The sequence below is a fragment of the Silurus meridionalis genome, chromosome 18 (genome assembly GCF_014805685.1).
Source record: "Silurus meridionalis isolate SWU-2019-XX chromosome 18, ASM1480568v1, whole genome shotgun sequence".
Lineage (NCBI taxonomy): Eukaryota > Metazoa > Chordata > Actinopteri > Siluriformes > Siluridae > Silurus > Silurus meridionalis.
This window is the reverse complement of record NC_060901.1, coordinates 21613066-21634230: the sequence shown is the minus strand read 5'-3', so window position 1 is coordinate 21634230 and position 21165 is coordinate 21613066. Positions and strand designations below refer to the sequence as shown.

Below are 21165 nucleotides of genomic sequence, written 5' to 3'. Positions count from 1 at the left end.
TGATGTTCCTATGTGCTGCTTTTAGACCATCAAATTTCACATTTAGCTTCCATTTGCTGCTACTGGTGTAGGTGAGGAAGGAAGAAGGCTTGGTGGTAAGATCTGGATTTATACTGACGTATACATTCTATAGATTGGAGATCTTTTAAAGTTGGGAAACGAAGAGAATGGACTGTTGGGAATGATTTTAATACGTATCCATGGACACGAAAATGGGTTTGACCATTTTTATAAAAATCCGCCGTGGTGCACGAATCCGGCTATTTAAACCGACCGTGTGGAAACATGGCAAAAGTTGTTTTTGCAGTCCTGATTATTTACGTCGTTCAAAACACCATCGTTACTTTACAATTTATTTATATAATATATTTTATCTTCGTGCTCTGTGTTGTTTTGGTTTCACTAATAACAAACCTGCATTTGCATAAAGCATTTGTCCGTCGACATGTTGATTATGGTATTAAAAACATAAGTCACGCGTTAACTCGTGACAATCGTGCGATTGATTAAATATTTTAATCGATTGTCTAGATCGATTAATCGTTAGTTTTGGCGTTAAAATCGTTTGCAATTCCTCTTCTTGTCGGCTGCAATTCCTCGACTTGTCCCTAGAGGGCGGTCGAGATCAAGCCTCTGCTCCCATTAAAAAACATGGCGGACATGTCAAACGGATGTATACAACTAACTCGAGACACGTGGATCGTGGGATTGTCTGGTAATTAAAATTCTGCCCACGGTGTTAAAGGTTAGTAACAGTTACCACCCCGGTGTAGATCGCTGGTTTTAGTTCAACATTGAAGTTTAGGAGGGTTTACTGTGGGTGGATTCGAACCGCGGCCATGTGAGGGTCGAGAGCTGCTCCTGCTCCATGGACTAACAGGGTGAGCTACACGGAAACCCGGCACCTGCCTGGAAAATGCGCTTATGTATTATACATATAACGCGATTCTCTTTTCCTGGTGTTCTCCTTTTATATATACACATACATTTTTCATTATCCAGTAGATGAAATATCCTAGAGCTAGTCTGGTTAGCTACCAAGCTAATATTGCACTAGCTTGAGGAGCACTTTGAATGTTCATGAAGAACCCAGTTCCAAGTCATGCTTCATCAACCTTGCTTATTTCTTTTTTGGTTTAACACAATTCGTCCAAAAGTCCAGAAAATCCCAGGTAGACCCTGTGGAGTAATGGTTCCAGCCTAATATAATGGAATGGATAGTGTCCATCAAAAGTCCCACCAGAAGGTCCTTTTGGTCCAACAACACAATTTGATGTCCAACCAGTGTCCAACCAGTATGTGTCGGTGCCACCCAGATGATGCTGGGTTCTTTCTCGAGTATGGTTCCTCTCAAGGTTCCTCATACCATCTCAGGGAGTTTTATATCAAAGAGACACCTAGGTGTGATCGAAACCCCAGAATCCAGAATGAGAACTAGAACTTGGTTCTTGTTTAGAAAGTATTGGGGCATCAGCTTTTTTCCAACTTTCACCCAAACTGCTACCATGAAGTTGGTGGTCAGGACGTCATTGTTGAGGTTTCCTTTCCCAGATAAAAAATGTAACTGAGAATGAGAACTGGGGTTTTGTGGCTGTTCCCCGGGAAGAGTCTCTTTAATTTCTGCAGTTTCTCAGGAACTGTACGCTTAATTTTGGGCTGTTCCTCGTGAACCGTACGCCTAATTTCAGCTGTTCCTCGAGAACCATACGTGTCCTTTCAGCTGCTCTTTAGGAACAGTATTTCTAACTTCAGCCGTTCTTTAGGAAACTTGTGTCTTATATTCACCGTTCGTTGGGAAAAGTCTCTTTAAATCCAGCTGTTCTTCAGGAACTGTGCCGTTAATTTCGGCTGTTTCTCAGGAAATGTACGTCTAATTCGAGCTGTTCCTTAGGAAATGCACACTTAATTTCAGCTGTTCCTCTTGACATGTGTATCTAATTTTACCTGTTCCTCTGGAAATGTGCAGTTGATTTCAGCTGTTCCTCTTGAAATGTACGCTTAATTTCAGCTTTTCCTCTTGAAATGTGCGTCTAATTGTAGCTGTTCCACAGGAAATGTACACTTAATTTAAACTGTTCCTCTTGAACGTACCTCTAAATTTAGCTGTTCCTCAGGAAATGTACCACAACGCACCACTGTCTTTAGTGAATATCCTCAAATCTCTATCTTCCCAGAAGAGTTGAGCTCGTTGTACATAGAAATCTTATGGTCGGGTGTCCACAAACCTTTGGCCTCAGAGCGTTGTTTTTGGTCAATAATTATCTAATGTATTGACGTGTCCTTTTGAAGGAAAGAACGTCCTCACACACACACACACACACACACACACACACACACACACACACACACACACACATTATCACTTGCTAACTATCTTCTTGCAAATTTCCCCTCAAGGTTCTGATGTGCTTCTCTGACCACCATGCCGTAGAACTTCGTTAATGGGGGTTCCCTACAAAAACGACTCCCAGGATCTGATTCAATCCAATAACGTCATGGACAGTGGAACTGATGGAGACATGGATGGAGAAACCCCAGGGACCAAAGTGCTTCAAGAGTCTAATAACACACCTGATGTGATGTATGAAGGCAAGTTGGATAAATTTTATTGATCTGGATCATGTGATCTGTGGACTCTATTTGGGTTAAAAAAAAAAAGTTTGTGTTTTTATTGTCCTCTTTTGCAGGACACACACCAGCCAGTCCTCAGGGTTCCTCCGAGACCCAGCAGGAGGTTTTACCCCTGCAGAACAAACCACGTAAAAGGGGGCGTCCAAGAAAAACAGTAAAAAACAGTGAAGACAACGGTCCGGTGGAAATAAAGTCGGTTGCCAGTGAAGCACGTGTTGATCACGACAGCTCTGCCATTTCAGAAAGCTCGGAGATGACTCCATCTGGACGCCCTAAGAGAAGAGCGGCCAAAGCGTAAGATTTCAAGATTTTAAATCGTGCCGTTTTAAACTCCCCCGTCTAATGATGTAATTTCTGCTGTTCCTCTCAGCAATTAGGCTAGATTTAGCGGTTCCTCAGGAACTGTACATCTAATTTCAGCTGTTCCTTAGAAACCATACCTTTTTTAATTCAGCTGTTTATCAGGAACCATACGTGTAGTTTTAGCTGTTCCTTAAGGAACTGTACGTTTAATTTCAGCTGTTGCTCAGTAACCGTACATGTGATTTTAGCTGTTCTTCAGCAACTATATGTCTAATTTCAGCTGTTCCTCAGGAACTGTACATCTGATTTCAATTGTAAACCTAAATTTAAACTGTTCCTCAGGGAACCGTACATCAAATTTTTTAGAAACAACATCTCTAGTTTTAGCTGTTCTCCAGGAACGGTTTTGTAATAGCAGCTGTTTTTTAGGAACTGTTCCTCTTATGGCAGCAGTTTCTTGGGAACTGTACATTTAATTTCAGCTGTTCCTCAGGAGCTGTATGCCTAGTTTCAGTTGTTCCTCAGGGACTGTTTGTGTAATTTCAGCTGTTCCTCAGGAACCGTGTCTCTATTTTCATCTGTTTTTTGGAAACCGTATACCTAGTTCCAGCCGTTCCCCAGGAACCGTACATATAATTTCAGTTGTTTCTCAGGAACATTATCTCAAATTTTAGCTGTTCCTCAGGAACTGTATGTCTAAATACCAATTTATTTAAAATTCTACCTGTTTTATTCCCAGGGCCCTGGAGTACCTCCACAATATCAGCAAAGACCTCGAAATATCCGAAATGTCCTTCGTGAGTAAAGAGCAAAATGGGCTGGAGCAGCCAAGCAGTCCTTCCCCGAGAACCCCCTCAGGAAGAGGAAGGGGACGAGGAAGAGGAAGAGGAAGAGGAAGAGGGCAGAAACGGAACGCTCCGGACTACAACAGCAATCCAAACGATGACGACGACTTCGACCCCGGTGACCACGGCGAGGTGGAAAGTGAGGAGGAGGATGAGGATGAAGATTACAAAGATTCAGTGCCGTGTAAACAGCCATATAAAGTAAAGGTACTTCATGTCACATTGACGATGTTATTACCCAGGACTCCTTAGTTGGAATGAATGGGGGGGGGGGGGGGTAGATGGGGTAGATAAAGTGGATGATGTAAGGGTCAGTCGAGCAGGGGTTGGCTGGAGGATGGATTTAGGGATTTGTAGGTGTTTTTTCCAGCAGCTGTAGGCAAACAGTAGATGGAACATAGCAGTGGGGAGGTTTTGGAGAACCTCAGAAGGTAGAACACAAGTCATGTGGGTGCATTTTGGATCGTTTTCGGAGATCGAATGTCTTTCAGAGGCAAATCTTCCAGGAGCGAGTTCCAGTGGTCCATTCTGAGGATAGCAATAGGCGAGTTCTTCTAATGTTCTCAAGCTGAAATCGACCTAAACATGTCAAATTAGCAAACTGAAAAGAGAAGAACAGGTGATTGGTACAGTCCAGTGACTAAAGGATTCTAGTGCGATGCCTTTATTCGAGAATTGTTTAGATTTTTTTTATGTTTTAGATGTTAATCCAGCTGTTTCTCCAAACAGAAGCTGCCGTTTAACCACAAGGTGATCGGATATAACGGGCTCGCCAGCTGTGTTATGCAGCTTGTTTGGGAATCCTTCAGGAAAACCAAAGAATTGTAAGCTTTTATTTTTTATTTTTCTCTTCTTCAATAATGCATGTTCTGCAGATGTTTTCCATACCAACCTTTTTGACTCTTCCTTTCCTTGCTCCCTTTTTTTTTAGCCGTGATAAACATTTCTCCTCGTGGGTGTTTCCTGACTGGATTCCTTCACTCAGCGACTGGCACTTGCTGTCCTCCAGGTATTAAGAAACATCACTTGGTTTTATATATAATGTAGCAAAAGTATGGGACACCTGACTTACTAGATGTACTGTTCCTGAAGAGCAGCTGTAATTAAAGGTATAGTTCCTGAAGAACAGCTGGTTTTCGAGGGACTCTTTCTGAGGAACAGCTAAAATTATACATACAGTTCCTGGGGAACAGCAGAAATTAGAGGTATAGTTCCTAAAGAACAGCTGAATTTAGAGAAACTCTTTCTGACGAACAGCTGAAATTAGATGTACATTTCCTGAAGAACAGCTGAAATGAGACCTACTGTTTCTGCTTCTTCCCCCACACATTTACATTATTACTTATCCAGAGCAACTTACATTGATCTCATCACTACAACTGAGCAGATATGGGGTTAAGGGCCTTGCTCAGGGGCCCCAGGAGTGGTCTCCTTGGTGAGACCGAGATTTGGAACTCAAAACCTTCATTCCAATCCCTTAACCACTAAGATACCACCTCCTTTCACTAATGTATATTGCATGAAATTTTCCTTTCACTCGAACTAGGAGACCCAAACGTGCTCCATGAAGCTCCATGAAGATCTGCTTTCCATGTAGATGTGTTTGGAAGATCTTGATTGGCCTGCTATAGAGCTCAAACCCTATTGAGAAAAATTGGAACACCACCCCAGACCTCCTCTTTTTTTTTTTTTTTTTTTAAACTTAGAGACTGATCTTGCACAAATCTCTACAAAATCTCTAGTGGAACATCTTCCGAGAAGAATGGAGCTAATAAGAGTAAAATATGGATTGTGATGTTTTTTTTTATGAATCTTCTAGTCAAGTGTGTTTTTCAAATCAATTTCTTTGACTTCTTTCAGCGAAGCGGAAAAATATTTACCTCAGGAGAAGGAGTCGATGGCTTTTACGCTAAGCCGCGAAGGACTCAAGGGACCGGAGATGCTGCAGAGGGTGAAAAGGTATAATAATAAAAGATTTTTTCCATCATAAGCTCAGGAGAATTTAAGAGCCACATTCACTAGGCTTGCTTTTAAAAAATACACTTTACAGACAAAAGTATGTGGACACCTGACTATGCTACTTGCTTCTTTTTGAACGTCTCATTCCCATTATGGAGCTCCACTCTCCTGGGAAGATGTTCAACTGGATTTTTTTTTGGAGATGTGTAAGATTTCATTCAGCCACTCAGTAAAGTCAGGTACTGATGTGGGACGACGTTCCAATTAATCTTAAAACTGTTCAGTAGGAGGCCACTCAAGATCTTACAAACACATCTCCAAACCCATGCTCATTCTGTGCACTTTGCGTCATGCTGGAGCAGGATCTCGTAGCTACCATGTTCGGGGACATCCTATGCAATTGTGTGTCTCCTCCTAAGTTTGTGGGAGAATTTGGATGAAGATCCACAAACGGGTGGAAAAGTCTGGTGTCCTAATACTTTTGATGATTTCCTTATCTAGAAATCGTGAGCTGATTCAAATAAATGGCATGCTAACTAGAATTATCAATACAACCCTATAAACGTTTCCTCGTTATGAGTCATAACGACTTATGGGTCATGTGATTGGTGTTGGGGGTGTGGCTACAAAATGCGAACACTAATACAAAAACATCAAAGACCAGAAATTGATTGGTTTGTTTTTATTATTTTTACATACTTTTTACACATTATTTGTATTAGAAAGACTTAAAAAAAATTCCTATTGTACTTTTAGATTTTCAGGACTATTTGTTCAAATATTACAAACCAAAATCTCTGATTTATTCACCCGATTGGAAAATCGACCGTAAAACGTGAGATTTGGCATGTAAAAATCATGACCCCATATTTATACCGATTTCTCTCGGGTTTCAGGTTTGAATCCACGGTGCCGAACCCAGAAAGATGGGACTCGCTGTTCTTCGCCGGAGGCCCTGTCTGGGCCATGGAGTGGTGTCCCGTCCCCGAAGGTGCCGCCCATACACAATATGCAGCGGTTTATTGCAACCGAAATATGGACGACCGGCACAAAATGAACGCGCTTCACACCGAAGACGCTCTGCTCCAAGTGTGGGATCTGGGAAAGCTAGGGATGAGTCGGTGAGTCGATTAGACGGGAAATGGAATTGTTTCAGGTTTTTATGTGAAATGAAATCTTGCCCTTGAAAAAGAATATCTTTAAAAGTGTATCAAATTATATGGTGTGTTTACATGTGCATCTAGATAACAGATCAGTTAAAGATCGATATGATTCGGTGTGAGTCGATTCCGATTCGATTCAACACATTACGATTCAATGGAAAACAATAAATAAAAAAATCATGCTATGCAATTTAATACGGTAGAGAGAGTTCACTTTTATTCCTTCGCTTCAGACAGCCACATTTTTGACTTCTATAAAAGATAAACTAAAATCAAAAGTTGCAGCTCTACCTCTGCCATGTCAATCTGTATTCTACTGTATTCTGTTCCCTCCGTAGCGCTACATCGTATTCACGAAGCGGCAGCGTTGGCGAGAGAATGCACTCAAAAAATGAAGAGAAATCGATCTCCACAGAAAATATTGCTAACATATGATTGGTCACTTTCGGAATAAAAGAAAAGCGCATCTACTAATAATTCTATAGGAATAAGTTGTTTTTTCAACGAATTAGCGATTTGCATAAAAGTTAACGGTTTGACGTATCAATCAAATATTATATAGCTATTTTATATATATATATATAAAAAAGTTATCAAAACTCATAACCTTTTTTACCGATGTGCCCAAAAGTATTGGGACACCCGACTTTTCCACCCGTATGTGCTTCTTCCTCAAACTTTTACCACAGAACTTGGAGGCATACAATTTTACAGGACTCCTATGGATACGTTAGCATGAAATTTTTCACATGAACTAGGAGACCCAAACACCTGCTATAGAACACCTATGGGATGAATTGGAACACCACCCTAGGCCTCCTTACTTCCTCACCCACATCAGTACCTGACTAACGATCTAGTGGTTAAATAAAATTTCACAAATCTCCACGAAATTCAGTGGAACATCTTCCCAGAAGAGTGTAGCGTATTATGAGTGAATGTGGCACAAGAATCTGTCGTGTGTCTAAAAAGAACTGTGCTAGCACAAGATTTAGCGTTCGCAATAAACCGCAGCTCATCACCAAAACGGCTTCGAAGAACGCCGGAGGTCATGAAGGTGCCGCTCTATGTCCAGAACATTTGTAGAGAATAATGTTTTGGGTTACATGAAGCCTTTCTCCACCAGGGGTTCATAGCTACCGATATAGCTAACTAGCGCACTTGTAATATGAACTAGGTTTCTGAGAGATAAACAAATATTAGCAATAGTAGTATTTTTATTATTTATTTGTTTATTTTTATATAATTTAGCCCCTCGTCATCCCCAAGCTTGGCCTACGCCCTGGCGGTGGACGATGGTTGCATCTGGAACATGAAGTGGTGTCCTGCAGGAGCTTGGGAGCTTCCAACAACGGTCAGAAAGGTACGACATCGTGTAACGTAGTGTTTGTTTAAAGACAGAGGAATAGACAGGGTTTGCACAAAAGTATTGGGACATCTGACTTTTCCAGCCACCTGTGCTTCTTCTCCAAACTGTTACCACAAAACTGAACATCACAAATAGTGCAAGATGTTTTTTTTTTTTTTTTTTTTTTGTAGCATGAAATTCTCCATGAACTAGGAGAACCAAACCTGTTCCATCATCACAATGCCTCACTTCCTCTCAAATCTCCACAAAATCTAGTGGAACATCTAAATTTTAAGAGTAAATGTGGAATTTGAAGTTAATAAAAAGGTCAGGTGTCCACAAACTTTTGCCGTTTAATATTCCAAATGTTTGTTATATGTAAAACCATTTTGGTCCTCCTTCTTGATATGAACGCTGTTTGTGTTCATCACTAGAACATATGATTCATTTTCCTCCAGGCTCCTCAAGTGCCTCGGCTCGGACTGATAGCCGCAGCATTTTCCAATGGACACGTCGGTGTTTTCAGTTTGCCGCATCCAGAGCATGTAAATGGCGCCAGAGGTGAGTGTGTACAAGCGTAAGCAGAAGATGGCATCCAATTAATGATTATTTGGAGGCTCTGTTATCTCACTGCTCCAGATACATTTTGAGAGAATGATGGTTGAGGTGTTTTTCTGAGGTAGTTACTTCTCCAGAGGAATTCTGAAGGAATGATGGTTGAGGTGTTTTTCTGAGGTAGTTACTGTTTCAGAGGAATTCTGAAGGAATGATGGTTGAGGTGTTTTTCTGAGGTAGTTACTGTTTCAGAGGAATTCTGAAGGAATGATGGTTGAGGTGTTTTTCTGAGGTAGTTACTGCTCCAGAGGAATTTTAAAGAAATGATGGTTGAGGTGTTTTTCTGAGGTAGTTAAGACTGTTAGCAGCTTTGTTCTTGGTAGAGACGCAGCACAGACACTTTCTGGTGGAAATGGATGTAATCTCATGGCACTACTTTTATTTATTATTGATTTACTTTACCTCAGGTTGTTCTTCACCTTCACTTCCTGTACTGGAAGTATATTGTAGTGACTTTGAATCAGCCATGGGTGCAGTAATGAAGTACTGAGAGGTTTTATTTAATTTTCTAGATCTTTTTTTCGACATCTTAGTAGCAGTAATGGTGAAACGGTCGTCTCGGATGGACTGGTATCAGTTACGTGTGGAAGTAAAATTTTAATGTCTTTTGTTCAGAGGGACAGTCGTAGTTAGAGGCACTACAGTAATGGTCTCATTCATTATCTCCTCGGGTGTATTGTTGACCATTATCACCGCTGTGTGTGTGTGTGTGTGTGTGTGTGTCATAGGCTTCAAAGACTCATTAATCACAGTCTCACAAACAAAGAAGCTCTTCTTCCGTCGTTCCCTTTTCTCTTCTCTTCTCCCGAGGATTTTTTTTTTTTTTTCAGTCCCGTGTGCCGTGTTTTTCACATTTTTGTTTTTCATACATTTTATTATTTTTTATATCCTGTTCCTCATTTGCTCCTATAATAAGCTCCAATCTTGAAGATGTTCCACTAGATTTTGTGGAGGTTTGTCAGACTTTATTCATCCCAATGGTGTTTAATAGGGCGTAAGCTCTATAGCAGATGTTCCACATTCATCTAACCAATAGAAAGCAGATCTTCATAGAGCTTTATGCACAGGTGTAGTTATTTATTTATTTATTTATTTTTTTGTCCAAGTGAAGAGAAAAGTTGAAGACATCTTATAGAAAAAATATATATTTATTTATTTATTTATTTATTTATTTTTTTTTTTTTTTTTTGGGGGTGTCCTACCTGTGAAAAGTTATAAACGGAATCATTTAAGTGTGCAAAATAAAAACATTTTATTTACAAATATACAAATGAGCTTAAGGGCCTTGCTCAGGGGCCCAGGAGTGACAGCATTTTGTGGCTGGGATTTGAACTTACAACCTTCAGAGCCAAAGTCCTTTGCTATTAGCACTAAGCTTCCGACTTCCACCAAATGCATGCAAAACGTATATATTATACCACGTCATATCCGAAGACAATGTTCTAGCGCCCCCTGTATCCACTCCTCCATGGCTGGGCGTTGGGTTACGGCCAGGTATTGGGTCACGACTGGCATTTTGGTCCTCTCACAATCTTTCACCCTCTTTGTCCTTCGTCTGTAGAAGAACTGATTGAATATTAAATCAAACATGTATTTATTTTCTCGTTCCTCTCCTTTCCTCTATCAGTTCCACATCCGTGACCTCGGATCGATTCGCCAGAGTCGCTCGAGTGCTGCTTTTTCTTCTTCTTGTGAGAAAACCGATCCTATCCTTAAGTCGCAATGGCCTCTTTGTTTCCTCGTTGTAATGCCTGGTGTCCGAAATCATTTTTATTACTGCTAAAATTGCTTCTCACACTCCAGCGGCTTGATGGCTCCAGAGCCAGGGTGTGTGACCAACCACCGAAAGTCTGGGGGGTGGTTTTTTTGTTTGTTTTTATTTTTGTCTCTGAAAAACAATAAAACGACCCCTGAGCACGAAGCTCTTTCACTGCAGGGGTGAGACGCATGAGTGCCTTTACATCCCATTTTACATCATCTTCTATAAAGTGTGTGTGTGTGTGTGTGTGTGTGTGTGTGTGTGTGTGTGTGTGTGTGTGTGTGTGTGTGTGTGAAATCGAAAAAGAAAAAATTATAAGCACCCTTTGCATTTTCTGCATCCAGCAGTCTGTGAAACAAGTCATGTAAGAGCAGTAGTAATCCAAAAGTTTGTGGACACTTCACCGTAAGCTTCTTATTAAACATTCCACATTTAGTCTCCATTTTCCCCTCATAATGAGCTCCACTCATCTCCCACTAGATTTCCGTGGAGATTTGAGGTTGAGGAAGGGGTCTGGGGGTGTAGTCCAGGTGGAAAATGCATCTTGAAGGTGTTCATTAGGAGGACCACTCTAGATCTTCCATGCTATATATATTCATAGAGCCGGTTTTGTGGAACAGGTTTTGGGTCTCGTAGTTGAAGCAGAGGGAAAATTTTTATCCGATACGTTTGTGTGCCTCTACGTTTTGTGGAAAAATTTTGAGGAAGAAGCAAATATGACTATTGGGGAAAATTGGGCTCGTCTAGGGCTCGTCTCGTCTCTCTGTGAGGATTATTTAGAGATGGTTTCCTGTCAGAAGGATCTGTAATGGAAATGACACAGAAGACGCATTGCGGGAGACTTCGGGGTGTGAAGCGATGAATTTCAGCCTCGTAGCTGACACTTTTATCTCGCATTACTGTCACTCTAGCACTTCTTCACTTCACAGAGGGTGTGTGTGTGTGTGTGTGTGTGTGTGTGTGTGTGTGTGTGTGTGAGATGAAAGGTGACGTTTTATCAAACGGATCTGCCTTTCACTGGGGTTTATTACTGTAAAGGACTTTTTATCATATACACACAGACACAAACACACTTTCACACAGATATGTACACAATTTTATACACACTCGTGCGCACACACAATCACATACATATTTACACACACGCACACGCGCACACACACATTCACACACTCCTGCACGTACACATTCACACACTCCCACACTTGGGCGCATACACACAGATTCACACACTCCTATACATACACACTCGTGTGCACACACACACTCCTACACATACAAATTCACACTCGTTCCCGTTTTTAACACCATCCAGTTTTCTACAGACGTACGGTTCTTCTGCAGTTCTCCTGTGATCCTCAGTGTTCTGACCCCCATCACTCACCTCACATTCCTTTAATTGTCTTGAATGATGAATGTGTGTATTGTATGTGTATTGTAATCTCTGTGATCAGCGTCTGTACCGAGGTGATAAAAAAAAAAAAAAAAAAAAACCCATTGATGTGTTTTCCGTTAGGTGGAAGCAGTCAGGCTTCACTGATCTACAGGGTAAGTCCATCATTATTCATCAGCTTATCTTCATGTCTGAAGCACAAACACGGCTTTAGTCTCGACGTCGTGGTGCACTGACTGCATGTTATATTACATATTATATCTATGCCTACAATGTGTTCCTCTTTTTGAGCATCACGTTCCATATTATATCCCCATTCACACTTATTATTAGCTGCACTTTTCTGGCAAGATGTTCCACTGGATTTTGTGGAGAGTTGCAATATTTCTGGGCGTTCCAGTTCATCTCGAAGGTGTTCGGTAGTTCCAAAGCACGAACACTCAAGATCTTCCATGTTTTTAATGTAGATGTGTTTAAATCATATTTTATATATAATGAGGTATACACTGGACTGTGATTGGCTGGAAGTTCATGTGCGTGTTTGTCAAAGCATAAACACCTGGAATCCTCCAGTTTCGTCCAGAATAAGAGCGCAATTGTAGACATTTCCTAATGACCTTCCTGAGCTCCATGGAGGATTTCTGCAGCACAAGAGTTGACCTGGAAAAGAAAACGAGAAATCGGAGGAAAAACAGCACCAGGTGTTCCTTCCAACAGCTTCATTATTAGTTGAGACAAAACACGTTATTCTCATCCAAATGAATGAAATCTTACGGCACTATTTTATCTACGGGTGTGATTCGGAGCAGCGGAATAATCCAAACGATTGTGATCAATTCGATTCGGAACAACAACGACCTCTTGATCTTGTCAGTGCTGAACTTTCATTGGGTCCTGCTGCAAAAAAACCCCCCAAAAAAACAACGTAACAACTTCATGAATCATGTATGATTGCGTTAGAATCTTCTCCCATGTGTAGGTGCAGCGCATCATGAGCGTGAAAGTCGGATCGAGCCAGGTGGATCACAGCAGCCAGACCGGACTGTGTTTTGCTCTCGACTGGCTCCCAGTTAAACCACACAACATCCTGGCTGCAGGTTTCTGTGATGGTAAGTGTGGTGTTTTTTATTTTTATTTTTTACATTTTTATTTATTTATTTTTGATTTAACGATCTATTCGTTTTTTTTTTTTTGATTAATAGACACCCGTATGACTGTATGCAACAAAATATGCGGTTCGGTTCGTACCTCGGTTTTTAAGTCGATTCCGCACGGTTTGGAGGAACAAATTCGATACTTAATTTTATTAAATTATTTTTTTTTTTTTGATTAATAGACACCCGTATGACTGTATGCAACAAAATATGCGGTTCGGTTCGTACCTCGGTTTTTAAGTCGATTCTGCACGGTTTGGAGGAACAAATTGATACTTAATTTTATTAAATTATTTTTTTTTTTTACACTTTTTTAATAAATAATAATAATAAATAAATAAATATACAGAAATAAAATTAAAGAAATCCAATGCAACTTTTTTTATTGCATTGTTTACATTTTGCCCAAATTAAATTGATGAACTAAAAATAAATAATAATAATAAATAAATAAATATACAGAAATAAAATTAAAGAAATCCAATGCAACTTTTTTTATTGCATTGTTTACATTTTGCCCAAATTAAATTGATGAACTAAAAATAAATAATAATAATAAATAAATAAATATACAGAAATAAAATTAAAGAAATCCAATGCAACTTTTTTTATTGCATTGTTTACATTTTGCCCAAATTAAATTGATGAACTAAAAATAAATAATAATTATTGTTTTTATGAACGTCATTTTTTTTTCTTGATTGTTTAGATAAATACCTGCTCGGTTTAAAAATAAATAATAATTATTGTTTTTATGAACGTCATTTTTTTTTCTTGATTGTTTAGATAAATACCTGCTCGGTTTAAAAATAAATAATAATTATTGTTTTTATGAACGTCATTTTTTTTTTTTTTTGATTAATAGACACCCGTATGACTGTATGCAACAAAATATGCGGTTCGGTTCGTACCTCGGTTTTTAAGTCGATTCTGCACGGTTTGGAGGAACAAATTCGATACTTAATTTTATTAAATTATTTTTTTTTTTTTGATTAATAGACACCCGTATGACTGTATGCAACAAAATATGCGGTTCGGTTCGTACCTCGGTTTTTAAGTCGATTCTGCACGGTTTGGAGGAACAAATTGATACTTAATTTTATTAAATTATTTTTTTTTTTTTTTTTTTTTTTTTTTTCTTTTTTTTTTTTTACACTTTTTTAATAAATAATAATTATTGTTTTTATGAACGTCATTTTTTTTTTTTTTGATTAATAGACACCCGTATGACTGTATGCAACAAAATATGCGGTTCGGTTCGTACCTCGGTTTTTTAAGTCGATTCCGGTACGGTTTGGAGGAACAAATTCGATACTTAATTTTATTAAATTATTTTTTTTTTTTTTTACACTTTTTTTTTAATAAATAATAATTATTGTTTTTATGAACGTCATTTTTTTTTTTCTTGATTGTTTAGATAAATACCTGCTCGGTTTAAAAAATAAATAATAATAATAAATAAATAAATATACAGAAATAAAATTAAAGAAATCCAATGCAACTTTTTTTTTATTGCATTGTTTACATTTTGCCCAAATTAAATTGATGAACTAAAAAATAAATAAATTAATGACAAAATTCTATTAAAATGTGTACATTCGTCAGACCCCGTTTGGGTAACACGGATTTGTAAATAAGTGCACGTGTGTGTTTTCACGTTTAATATGAAATATTTCTAAAGATATTTTAATTCCCTTTAATAAGAGCTTAGAAACAGCTGTCCAATAGAATCGTCTCTTTATCAGATGTGGTTTTCTTTCTTTAGGTACGGTGGCTTTGTGGGATCTCAGCACCAGGTCTCCTTTGCTTAGAGTCCGATCTACGGACCGATCTCTCTCGCTCTACCCGTACCACTGCTTTTTGGCTCACGACAACACCATCCGCCGCCTCAGCTGGTGCAGGGCTTCCAGGTAACCGATCCGGATTCCTCCAGTTGAGCGTAATTTACGCATTTACACAAATCTGATGTTTTTTTGTCTGCAGTGAGCTGATGGTGACCGTAGGAGATGATCGCATGGTCAAACTGTGGAACGTGACTAAAACCTGCACTCCTCTGAAGACAGTAAAGCGCTTCCTGCCCACTGATGTGTCCTGGCCTTTGTTTTGGGCGGGGACTTTTCTCACTCAGGAGTCTTGCTATGCCACGTGAGCGTCCACTCCATCACCTGACATTTTGTCTATTATTTTATTACGCTACATGGACAAAAACTTTTCCAAACTGTTACAACCAAACTGGAGGCACACCATTGTTTAGGACCCAAACGTGTTCCACCAAGCCAGGTCCATGAAGATTTTGTGAAACATCTAGAAGAGTGGCACTTTTGTCCATGTAGCGTATCTACTTGTTGTCCTCTAATAGCGACAATGAAGTCGATCATAACCAAAAGTGGTTCTTTTTAACGATTCTTGGTTTGCGTTTTATAGGTCCGGCCAACAAGGACTTCACTACCTTGACTCAGGATACTTCGGTCAGAAGCCTTTATTTGTTTGTACAAGAAAAGCGACCGTATGGGTAAGAGATGAGTGTATATGTGTACACAGTAATGGTGTAACGGTACACATGTACAGTAATCCCCCGCTTTAACGCGGGTCGAATCTGGCGCCCCCGCTGGTTTATCGCGGAATTGCATTTGCCGCATAACTAATTTTCCCGGTGTCTCTTTCGGATAGAATGATAGACCAAAACACTTCTAGGGAATTGTTTTTATGGAGTTTTATGCTGAAATATAAAAAACTATTAATAAAAAAATATCATTATCAATTATAAAATGAAGCAAATTGTCAATTCAGTACAGTACTGAAAGTAAAGAATGCGAGTCTTTAACTCCGCCTCTTTTTTTTTGAGGTCATAGGACACTTCAACCAATAAACAAGCAGAACCAATTTACACAAAATTCTTCTCGCAAATGTTTTCGGTGTGCGATTTTAACTTTATCAAATTTTATGAAATAATTTATATTATTTCAACCGAACAGGGGTTTTATTTAAAAATGTTTTTAAAAGTAAAAAAAAAATTATATCTGTCGGTTTTGTCTTTCTGTCTGTCTGTCTATTGTAGTCTGTCTGTCTGTCTGTCTACACACAATAGTCTATCTATCTATCTATCTATCTATCTATCTATCTATCTATCTATCTATCTATCTATCTATCTATCTATCTATCTACGCATAAAAGAAACCTGTAAACATTGGAGTATACGTTATAAATCTTCTAAATAAAGCGAATGACCATGTAAACAATATAAACGAAAGAACATGGAAATAGAAAATAAAAATAAAATACAAAAAAAATCTATCCATCTTTTGGTAATCGGTCTTTCTATCCATCCATCTATCTGTTCAGAGGTACGTACCGACCCGTGAATGTTGTGTACCGTCACACCCCCAGCAATTCATCATTCTTTATGTAATGTTCTGTACGGACATTTATGAACAATCTCTCACTCTCTTTTCTCTCTCTCGGTCTCGAAGAGCGTCTCCATGTCCGACTGGATGAACTCCTGTGTAATGGGGGACAACATTGGAGAGTTTGTTTGCTCAGTGCTCTGTGACCCAAACTGCAACTACAGCAACAGCAAGAGACATCGATTTGTAGGTTCCTGATGTTTTTTATTTTTATTTATTTATTTCTTGCACAAATTTTGCACGATTTTAGAAGTCCTGGAGCGAATTCCAGTTTAATAAAAGTCCTAAGATTATAAATTTCTCCGCTATGGCGATGAAGGACATTCTAAAATGCGTAACAAAAATATATATAAATAAATAAATAAAACTTATTTTTTACGTATTGACTCTTTTTTTTGCATTTTTTAAAAAGAAAACATCATTAATAAATTATTGAATAATAATAATAAACCGAAATCTAGTTGTAAAAATGTCCTTGACGGGTGTACAGCCGGTGTACAGGGCGGAGATGGTGGAGTTCGAGCCTAGTCAGAAACATCAGGATGCTGAGCAAGAGGACGACCAGGAGATGGATGAAGGTGGCTTGAACCAGCAGGAGCCCCAGACCTACAGAGGCGCTGTGAGGAAATACTACCTCCGCTTCCATGACATGGACCTTGTGAGTATCTTGTAGTTTTGATCAGAAGGTCAAATTTACACTCGATTCCAGCCGTACATGGCTCTTCTCTGAACTGTTTCAGCATGGTTCGGATGTGCGTGGAAGATCTTGCGTGGCCTGCTAAAGATCACACTTCCTCACTTACATGTACCTGATTTACCACAAAACTGGAATCGCACAGTTGTATAGAAGGAACTAGGAGGACCCAAGCCTGTTCCACCAAGCCAGCACCATGAAGATCTGCTTTCCATGGGTTGAATGAATGTACGTGGAAGATCCCTACCGAACAGCTTCGAGATGAATTGGAACGCCGCTTTGGGCCGCCTCACGTCCTCACCTACATTAAATTAAATCTTAAATCTCAAATTCTGGTGGAACATCTTCCCAGAAGATGGAATGAGATGCTGAAAAAGAAGCACAAAGCAATCTTATGGTCGGCTGTCCACAAACGTTTGTGCATACAGTGCGAAAAAAAGCTCCCCTGCTTCAATCATGGTGTTTTCCTTTCTGCTCCATGTTCCTCTCCAGGATCTTCACGCTTCTGTGAACTCGTCTATTTTGCACTCTCTCACACACACATACTTCTGGAGTCAGGGTTGTTTGACTTGTGCTAATTAACTACACCAAACCTGTGCTTTCACACACTTTCTCCAGGGTCTGGAATAACATTGGTTGGTGGTTCTTTTCCCACACAGAGATCTTTTAAAAAATATCAGCAGAAGCCGATACTGAAGCAGCTCCAGGCCTCCGAGACGAAAGGCCTGCTGTATGTGGATCAGATGCCTCTGAATGCGCTCTACAAGGTAAGAGTGAGATCTTCATGAGAAACTCTGGTCTTGTCCATGAAGCTTTATGCCTGAAAATTATCTATCTATCTATCTATCTATCTATCTATCTATCTATCTATCTATCTATCTATCTATCTATCTATCTATCTATCTATCTATCTATCTATCTATCTATCTATCTATCTAAAATCTGTGTCTGTCTATTTATGGTTGTCTGTCTGTCTGTCTCTGTCTATCTATCTATCTATGGTTGTCTGTCTATGTCTATCTATCTATGGTTGTCTGTCGGTCTGTCTGTCTGTATGTATCTATCTATCTATGGTTGTCTGTCGGTCTGTCGGTCTGTCTCTGTCTATCTATCTATGGTTGTCTGTCGGTCTGTCTGTCTATCTATCTATGGTTCTATGGTTGTCTGTCTGTCTTCGTCTTTCTATGTATGGTTGTCTGTCTGTTTCCGTCTATCTATCTATGGTTGTCTGTCTGTCTGTCTGTCTGTCTGTCTCTATCTATGGTTGTCTGTCTGTCTGTCTCTATTGATCTATGGTTGTCTGTCTATCTATTTATGGATGGATGGAGGTAATCAGGTGTTTATATATAGTGTACACAATAATAACCCTGGTTGCACCTTTTTTTTTTTTTTTTTTAACAGGTGTGCTTTAATCCGAACATGGACGCTCACGCCTGGGTTCTGTCGTCCGGTCAATCTGGACTCGTACGTGTTCACTGCGTCAGCGGCCTGGACGGCCCCGTCATGGAGAAACTCATCAGTGAAGCTCAATACCAATTCAGCACCATGTTCTGCTCTCAGGAAAACGACGCATCGCCGACGATCGTCCAGCAGTCCACGGTGGAGACCGTTCAAGTGCCCTAGGTGCCCTGATACGCACCACACACTCCATCGCTCCATTATAGAATTCTGGTGTAATTCGTTTCACTTCTAAGACCTTATACGGATTTGAGAGAATTTTTAAATAATAACTTATTTTGAGGACTGGAAAAAAACTATGGCTATTTTCATACACTTGTAGGTTTTATATATTTTGTGCACTTTGTTTTTATTCGTCGTCGTGTTGTCCGTTTTATACGGCAGCTCCAGTTCTCCAGGTCTACAGCCCTTTTGAGCGCCAATGGATTTTTCTACAATGAAGACTTTCTGGGTTGGGTTTTAGAATGTATGTATGTTTGTATATACATATGTATAGGCAACTTGGCAAATGTATGGTTTTGTATCTCGTGTGTTCGTGTTATAATTAAACCAGTCAGCAATATATTTCCGGTAATTTTTTTGTTCGTATGTTTTATTCACCAAGAGGACTTAATGCTCGTCTGGTGTCCCTGGATCTCTCATCTCGTCTCTTCTTGTCTAGGAGTCGGAGGTACAATTCTTTCTCCAGTGCTCTTATTACCAAACCCAGAAGAAAAATATACTCATTTGGAACCTACTTATTTGATATCCATTAATTTTTATGTATAAAATCCAGTACAGGGTTTTTTCTGAAGCGTAATCACTGTTTAAAACGAATAAGATCAAACAGAATGATTTCTAAAAGGGAAAACGATAAAGGATATATAGCCTGAGAAATAAAGGGGTAGAAGGAAGGAGGGATGCATGGACAGACAGTTTAATGTATGGGTATTGATGGACTGATAAATGAACAGATGTGAGTATTAATGGACTTTTAGAGTTAAACTTTTTTTTCCTTCTAATGTTTATGGTCAGAAGCAACAGCTGATCAAACAAACAAACTACAATAGATAGATAACCAGACAGACAGACAGACAGACTACCATAGATAGATAGACAGACTACCATAGACAGACAGACAGACAGACAGACTATCATGGATTGATGGATGGATAGTGATGTTTTGAAGAACAAATGCTTCATCTGTGGTTATTTTAATTTTTTTATTGTGGTTTAGAAAAGAAATACACTTTTTATTAAATATGTAGTGATAAACATGATCAGGTGTAAATACACAGATACATACAGCACCATAAAACATCTACACAAAGGACTTTTATTCAATATGCAAAATATATATGTATACACACACACACATATTGACAAGGACTTGGCAGACGTACAGACATTAGAGTATTTACAGTTTTTACGCTAGAATACTGACTTGTGTAACACGAGTGTAACACGACACAGAAACGCAGGACACGTCAGAAGCATAACTGATTTACACACATTCTGCCTTTACTGCTCACACACACGTTACACACATCAGAAACCTGATAACCAACAAGAAACAACAGCAGGTCAACAAGTTTATAGACGGGGATGGAGGAATGAATAGATGGATATACTGAGAGATAGACGGATAAATTAATAGATATTTACATTTACGGCATTTAGCAGACGCCCTTCTGCAGAGCGACAGAAAAAAGTGCTTTAAGTCTTTATCAATAAATAAATCAAGACTGGATAGATAGATAGATAGATAGATAGATAGATAGATAGATAGATAGATAGATAGATAGATAGATAGATAGATAGATAGATAGATAGATAGATAGATAGATAGATAGATAGATAGATAGATAGATAGATAGTATCCATTCATATATCTATCTATCTGAAAGATGGCTGGAAATAGATAAAGGAGGCTGGATGGATGGCTGAATTTTGACAGATATTTATACTGAGATGGATAGATGGATGGATATTGAAAGATAGATGGAGAACGAGAGAGAGAGAGAGAGTTAGAGAAAGAGGGAGATTTAATATATCTATGAATCTATCTATCTATCTAATCTATCTATCTTATCTATCTTATCTATCTATCTATCTCTATCTATCTATCTATCTATCTATCTATCTATCTGTCTGTGTATTTACATTCACATTTATGGCATTTGGCAGACGCTCTCATCCAGAGCAGCTTACAATTATCTCACTTATAAACCCAACACATGAGGGTTAGGGGCCACAGGATATATAAAATTCTTCTACTCGTGGGACTGGGATTTTTCCTTCCTTTTTAGAGGTAAATTACTGTTTTGCTCCTCCTGCTAATCTTTCAGATTCCATATTTTTTTTTTCTTCATTGGGAAATTCCGGGTTTTGAAAGAACGCTCTGCTTTGGCTCCAGGAACACATCAGAAACCTAATAACGGTTCTATCATTCTGCCAAGT

At 39.0% G+C, this 21165-nt stretch overlaps 1 protein-coding gene across 3 annotated transcripts; it reads left to right on the top strand.

The window, feature by feature from the left end:
• Nucleotides 1-25: 25 nt before the first annotated feature.
• gtf3c2 (general transcription factor IIIC, polypeptide 2, beta) lies at nucleotides 26-19290 on the top strand. Of its 3 annotated transcripts, none has more exons than XM_046873413.1 (19): nucleotides 373-745; nucleotides 2398-2589; nucleotides 2688-2925; nucleotides 3674-3986; nucleotides 4509-4603; nucleotides 4711-4788; nucleotides 5640-5738; nucleotides 6635-6859; nucleotides 8153-8264; nucleotides 8708-8810; nucleotides 12140-12171; nucleotides 12996-13125; nucleotides 14936-15080; nucleotides 15154-15315; nucleotides 15595-15682; nucleotides 16641-16760; nucleotides 17065-17232; nucleotides 17928-18035; nucleotides 18670-19290. In XM_046873413.1, the coding sequence occupies exons 2-19, from the start codon at nucleotides 2442-2444 to the stop codon at nucleotides 18889-18891; spliced, it is 2586 nt and encodes an 861-aa protein (XP_046729369.1). In that variant the 5' UTR covers nucleotides 373-745; nucleotides 2398-2441; the 3' UTR covers nucleotides 18892-19290. The 3 variants fall into 3 exon arrangements, with proteins under 3 accessions (XP_046729370.1, XP_046729369.1, XP_046729368.1); XM_046873412.1 differs by having other exon boundaries at nucleotides 375-881; XM_046873414.1 differs by lacking the exons at nucleotides 17928-18035; nucleotides 18670-19290 and adding an exon at nucleotides 17315-17873 and having other exon boundaries at nucleotides 26-881.
• The last annotated feature ends 1875 nt before the right edge of the window (nucleotides 19291-21165 follow it).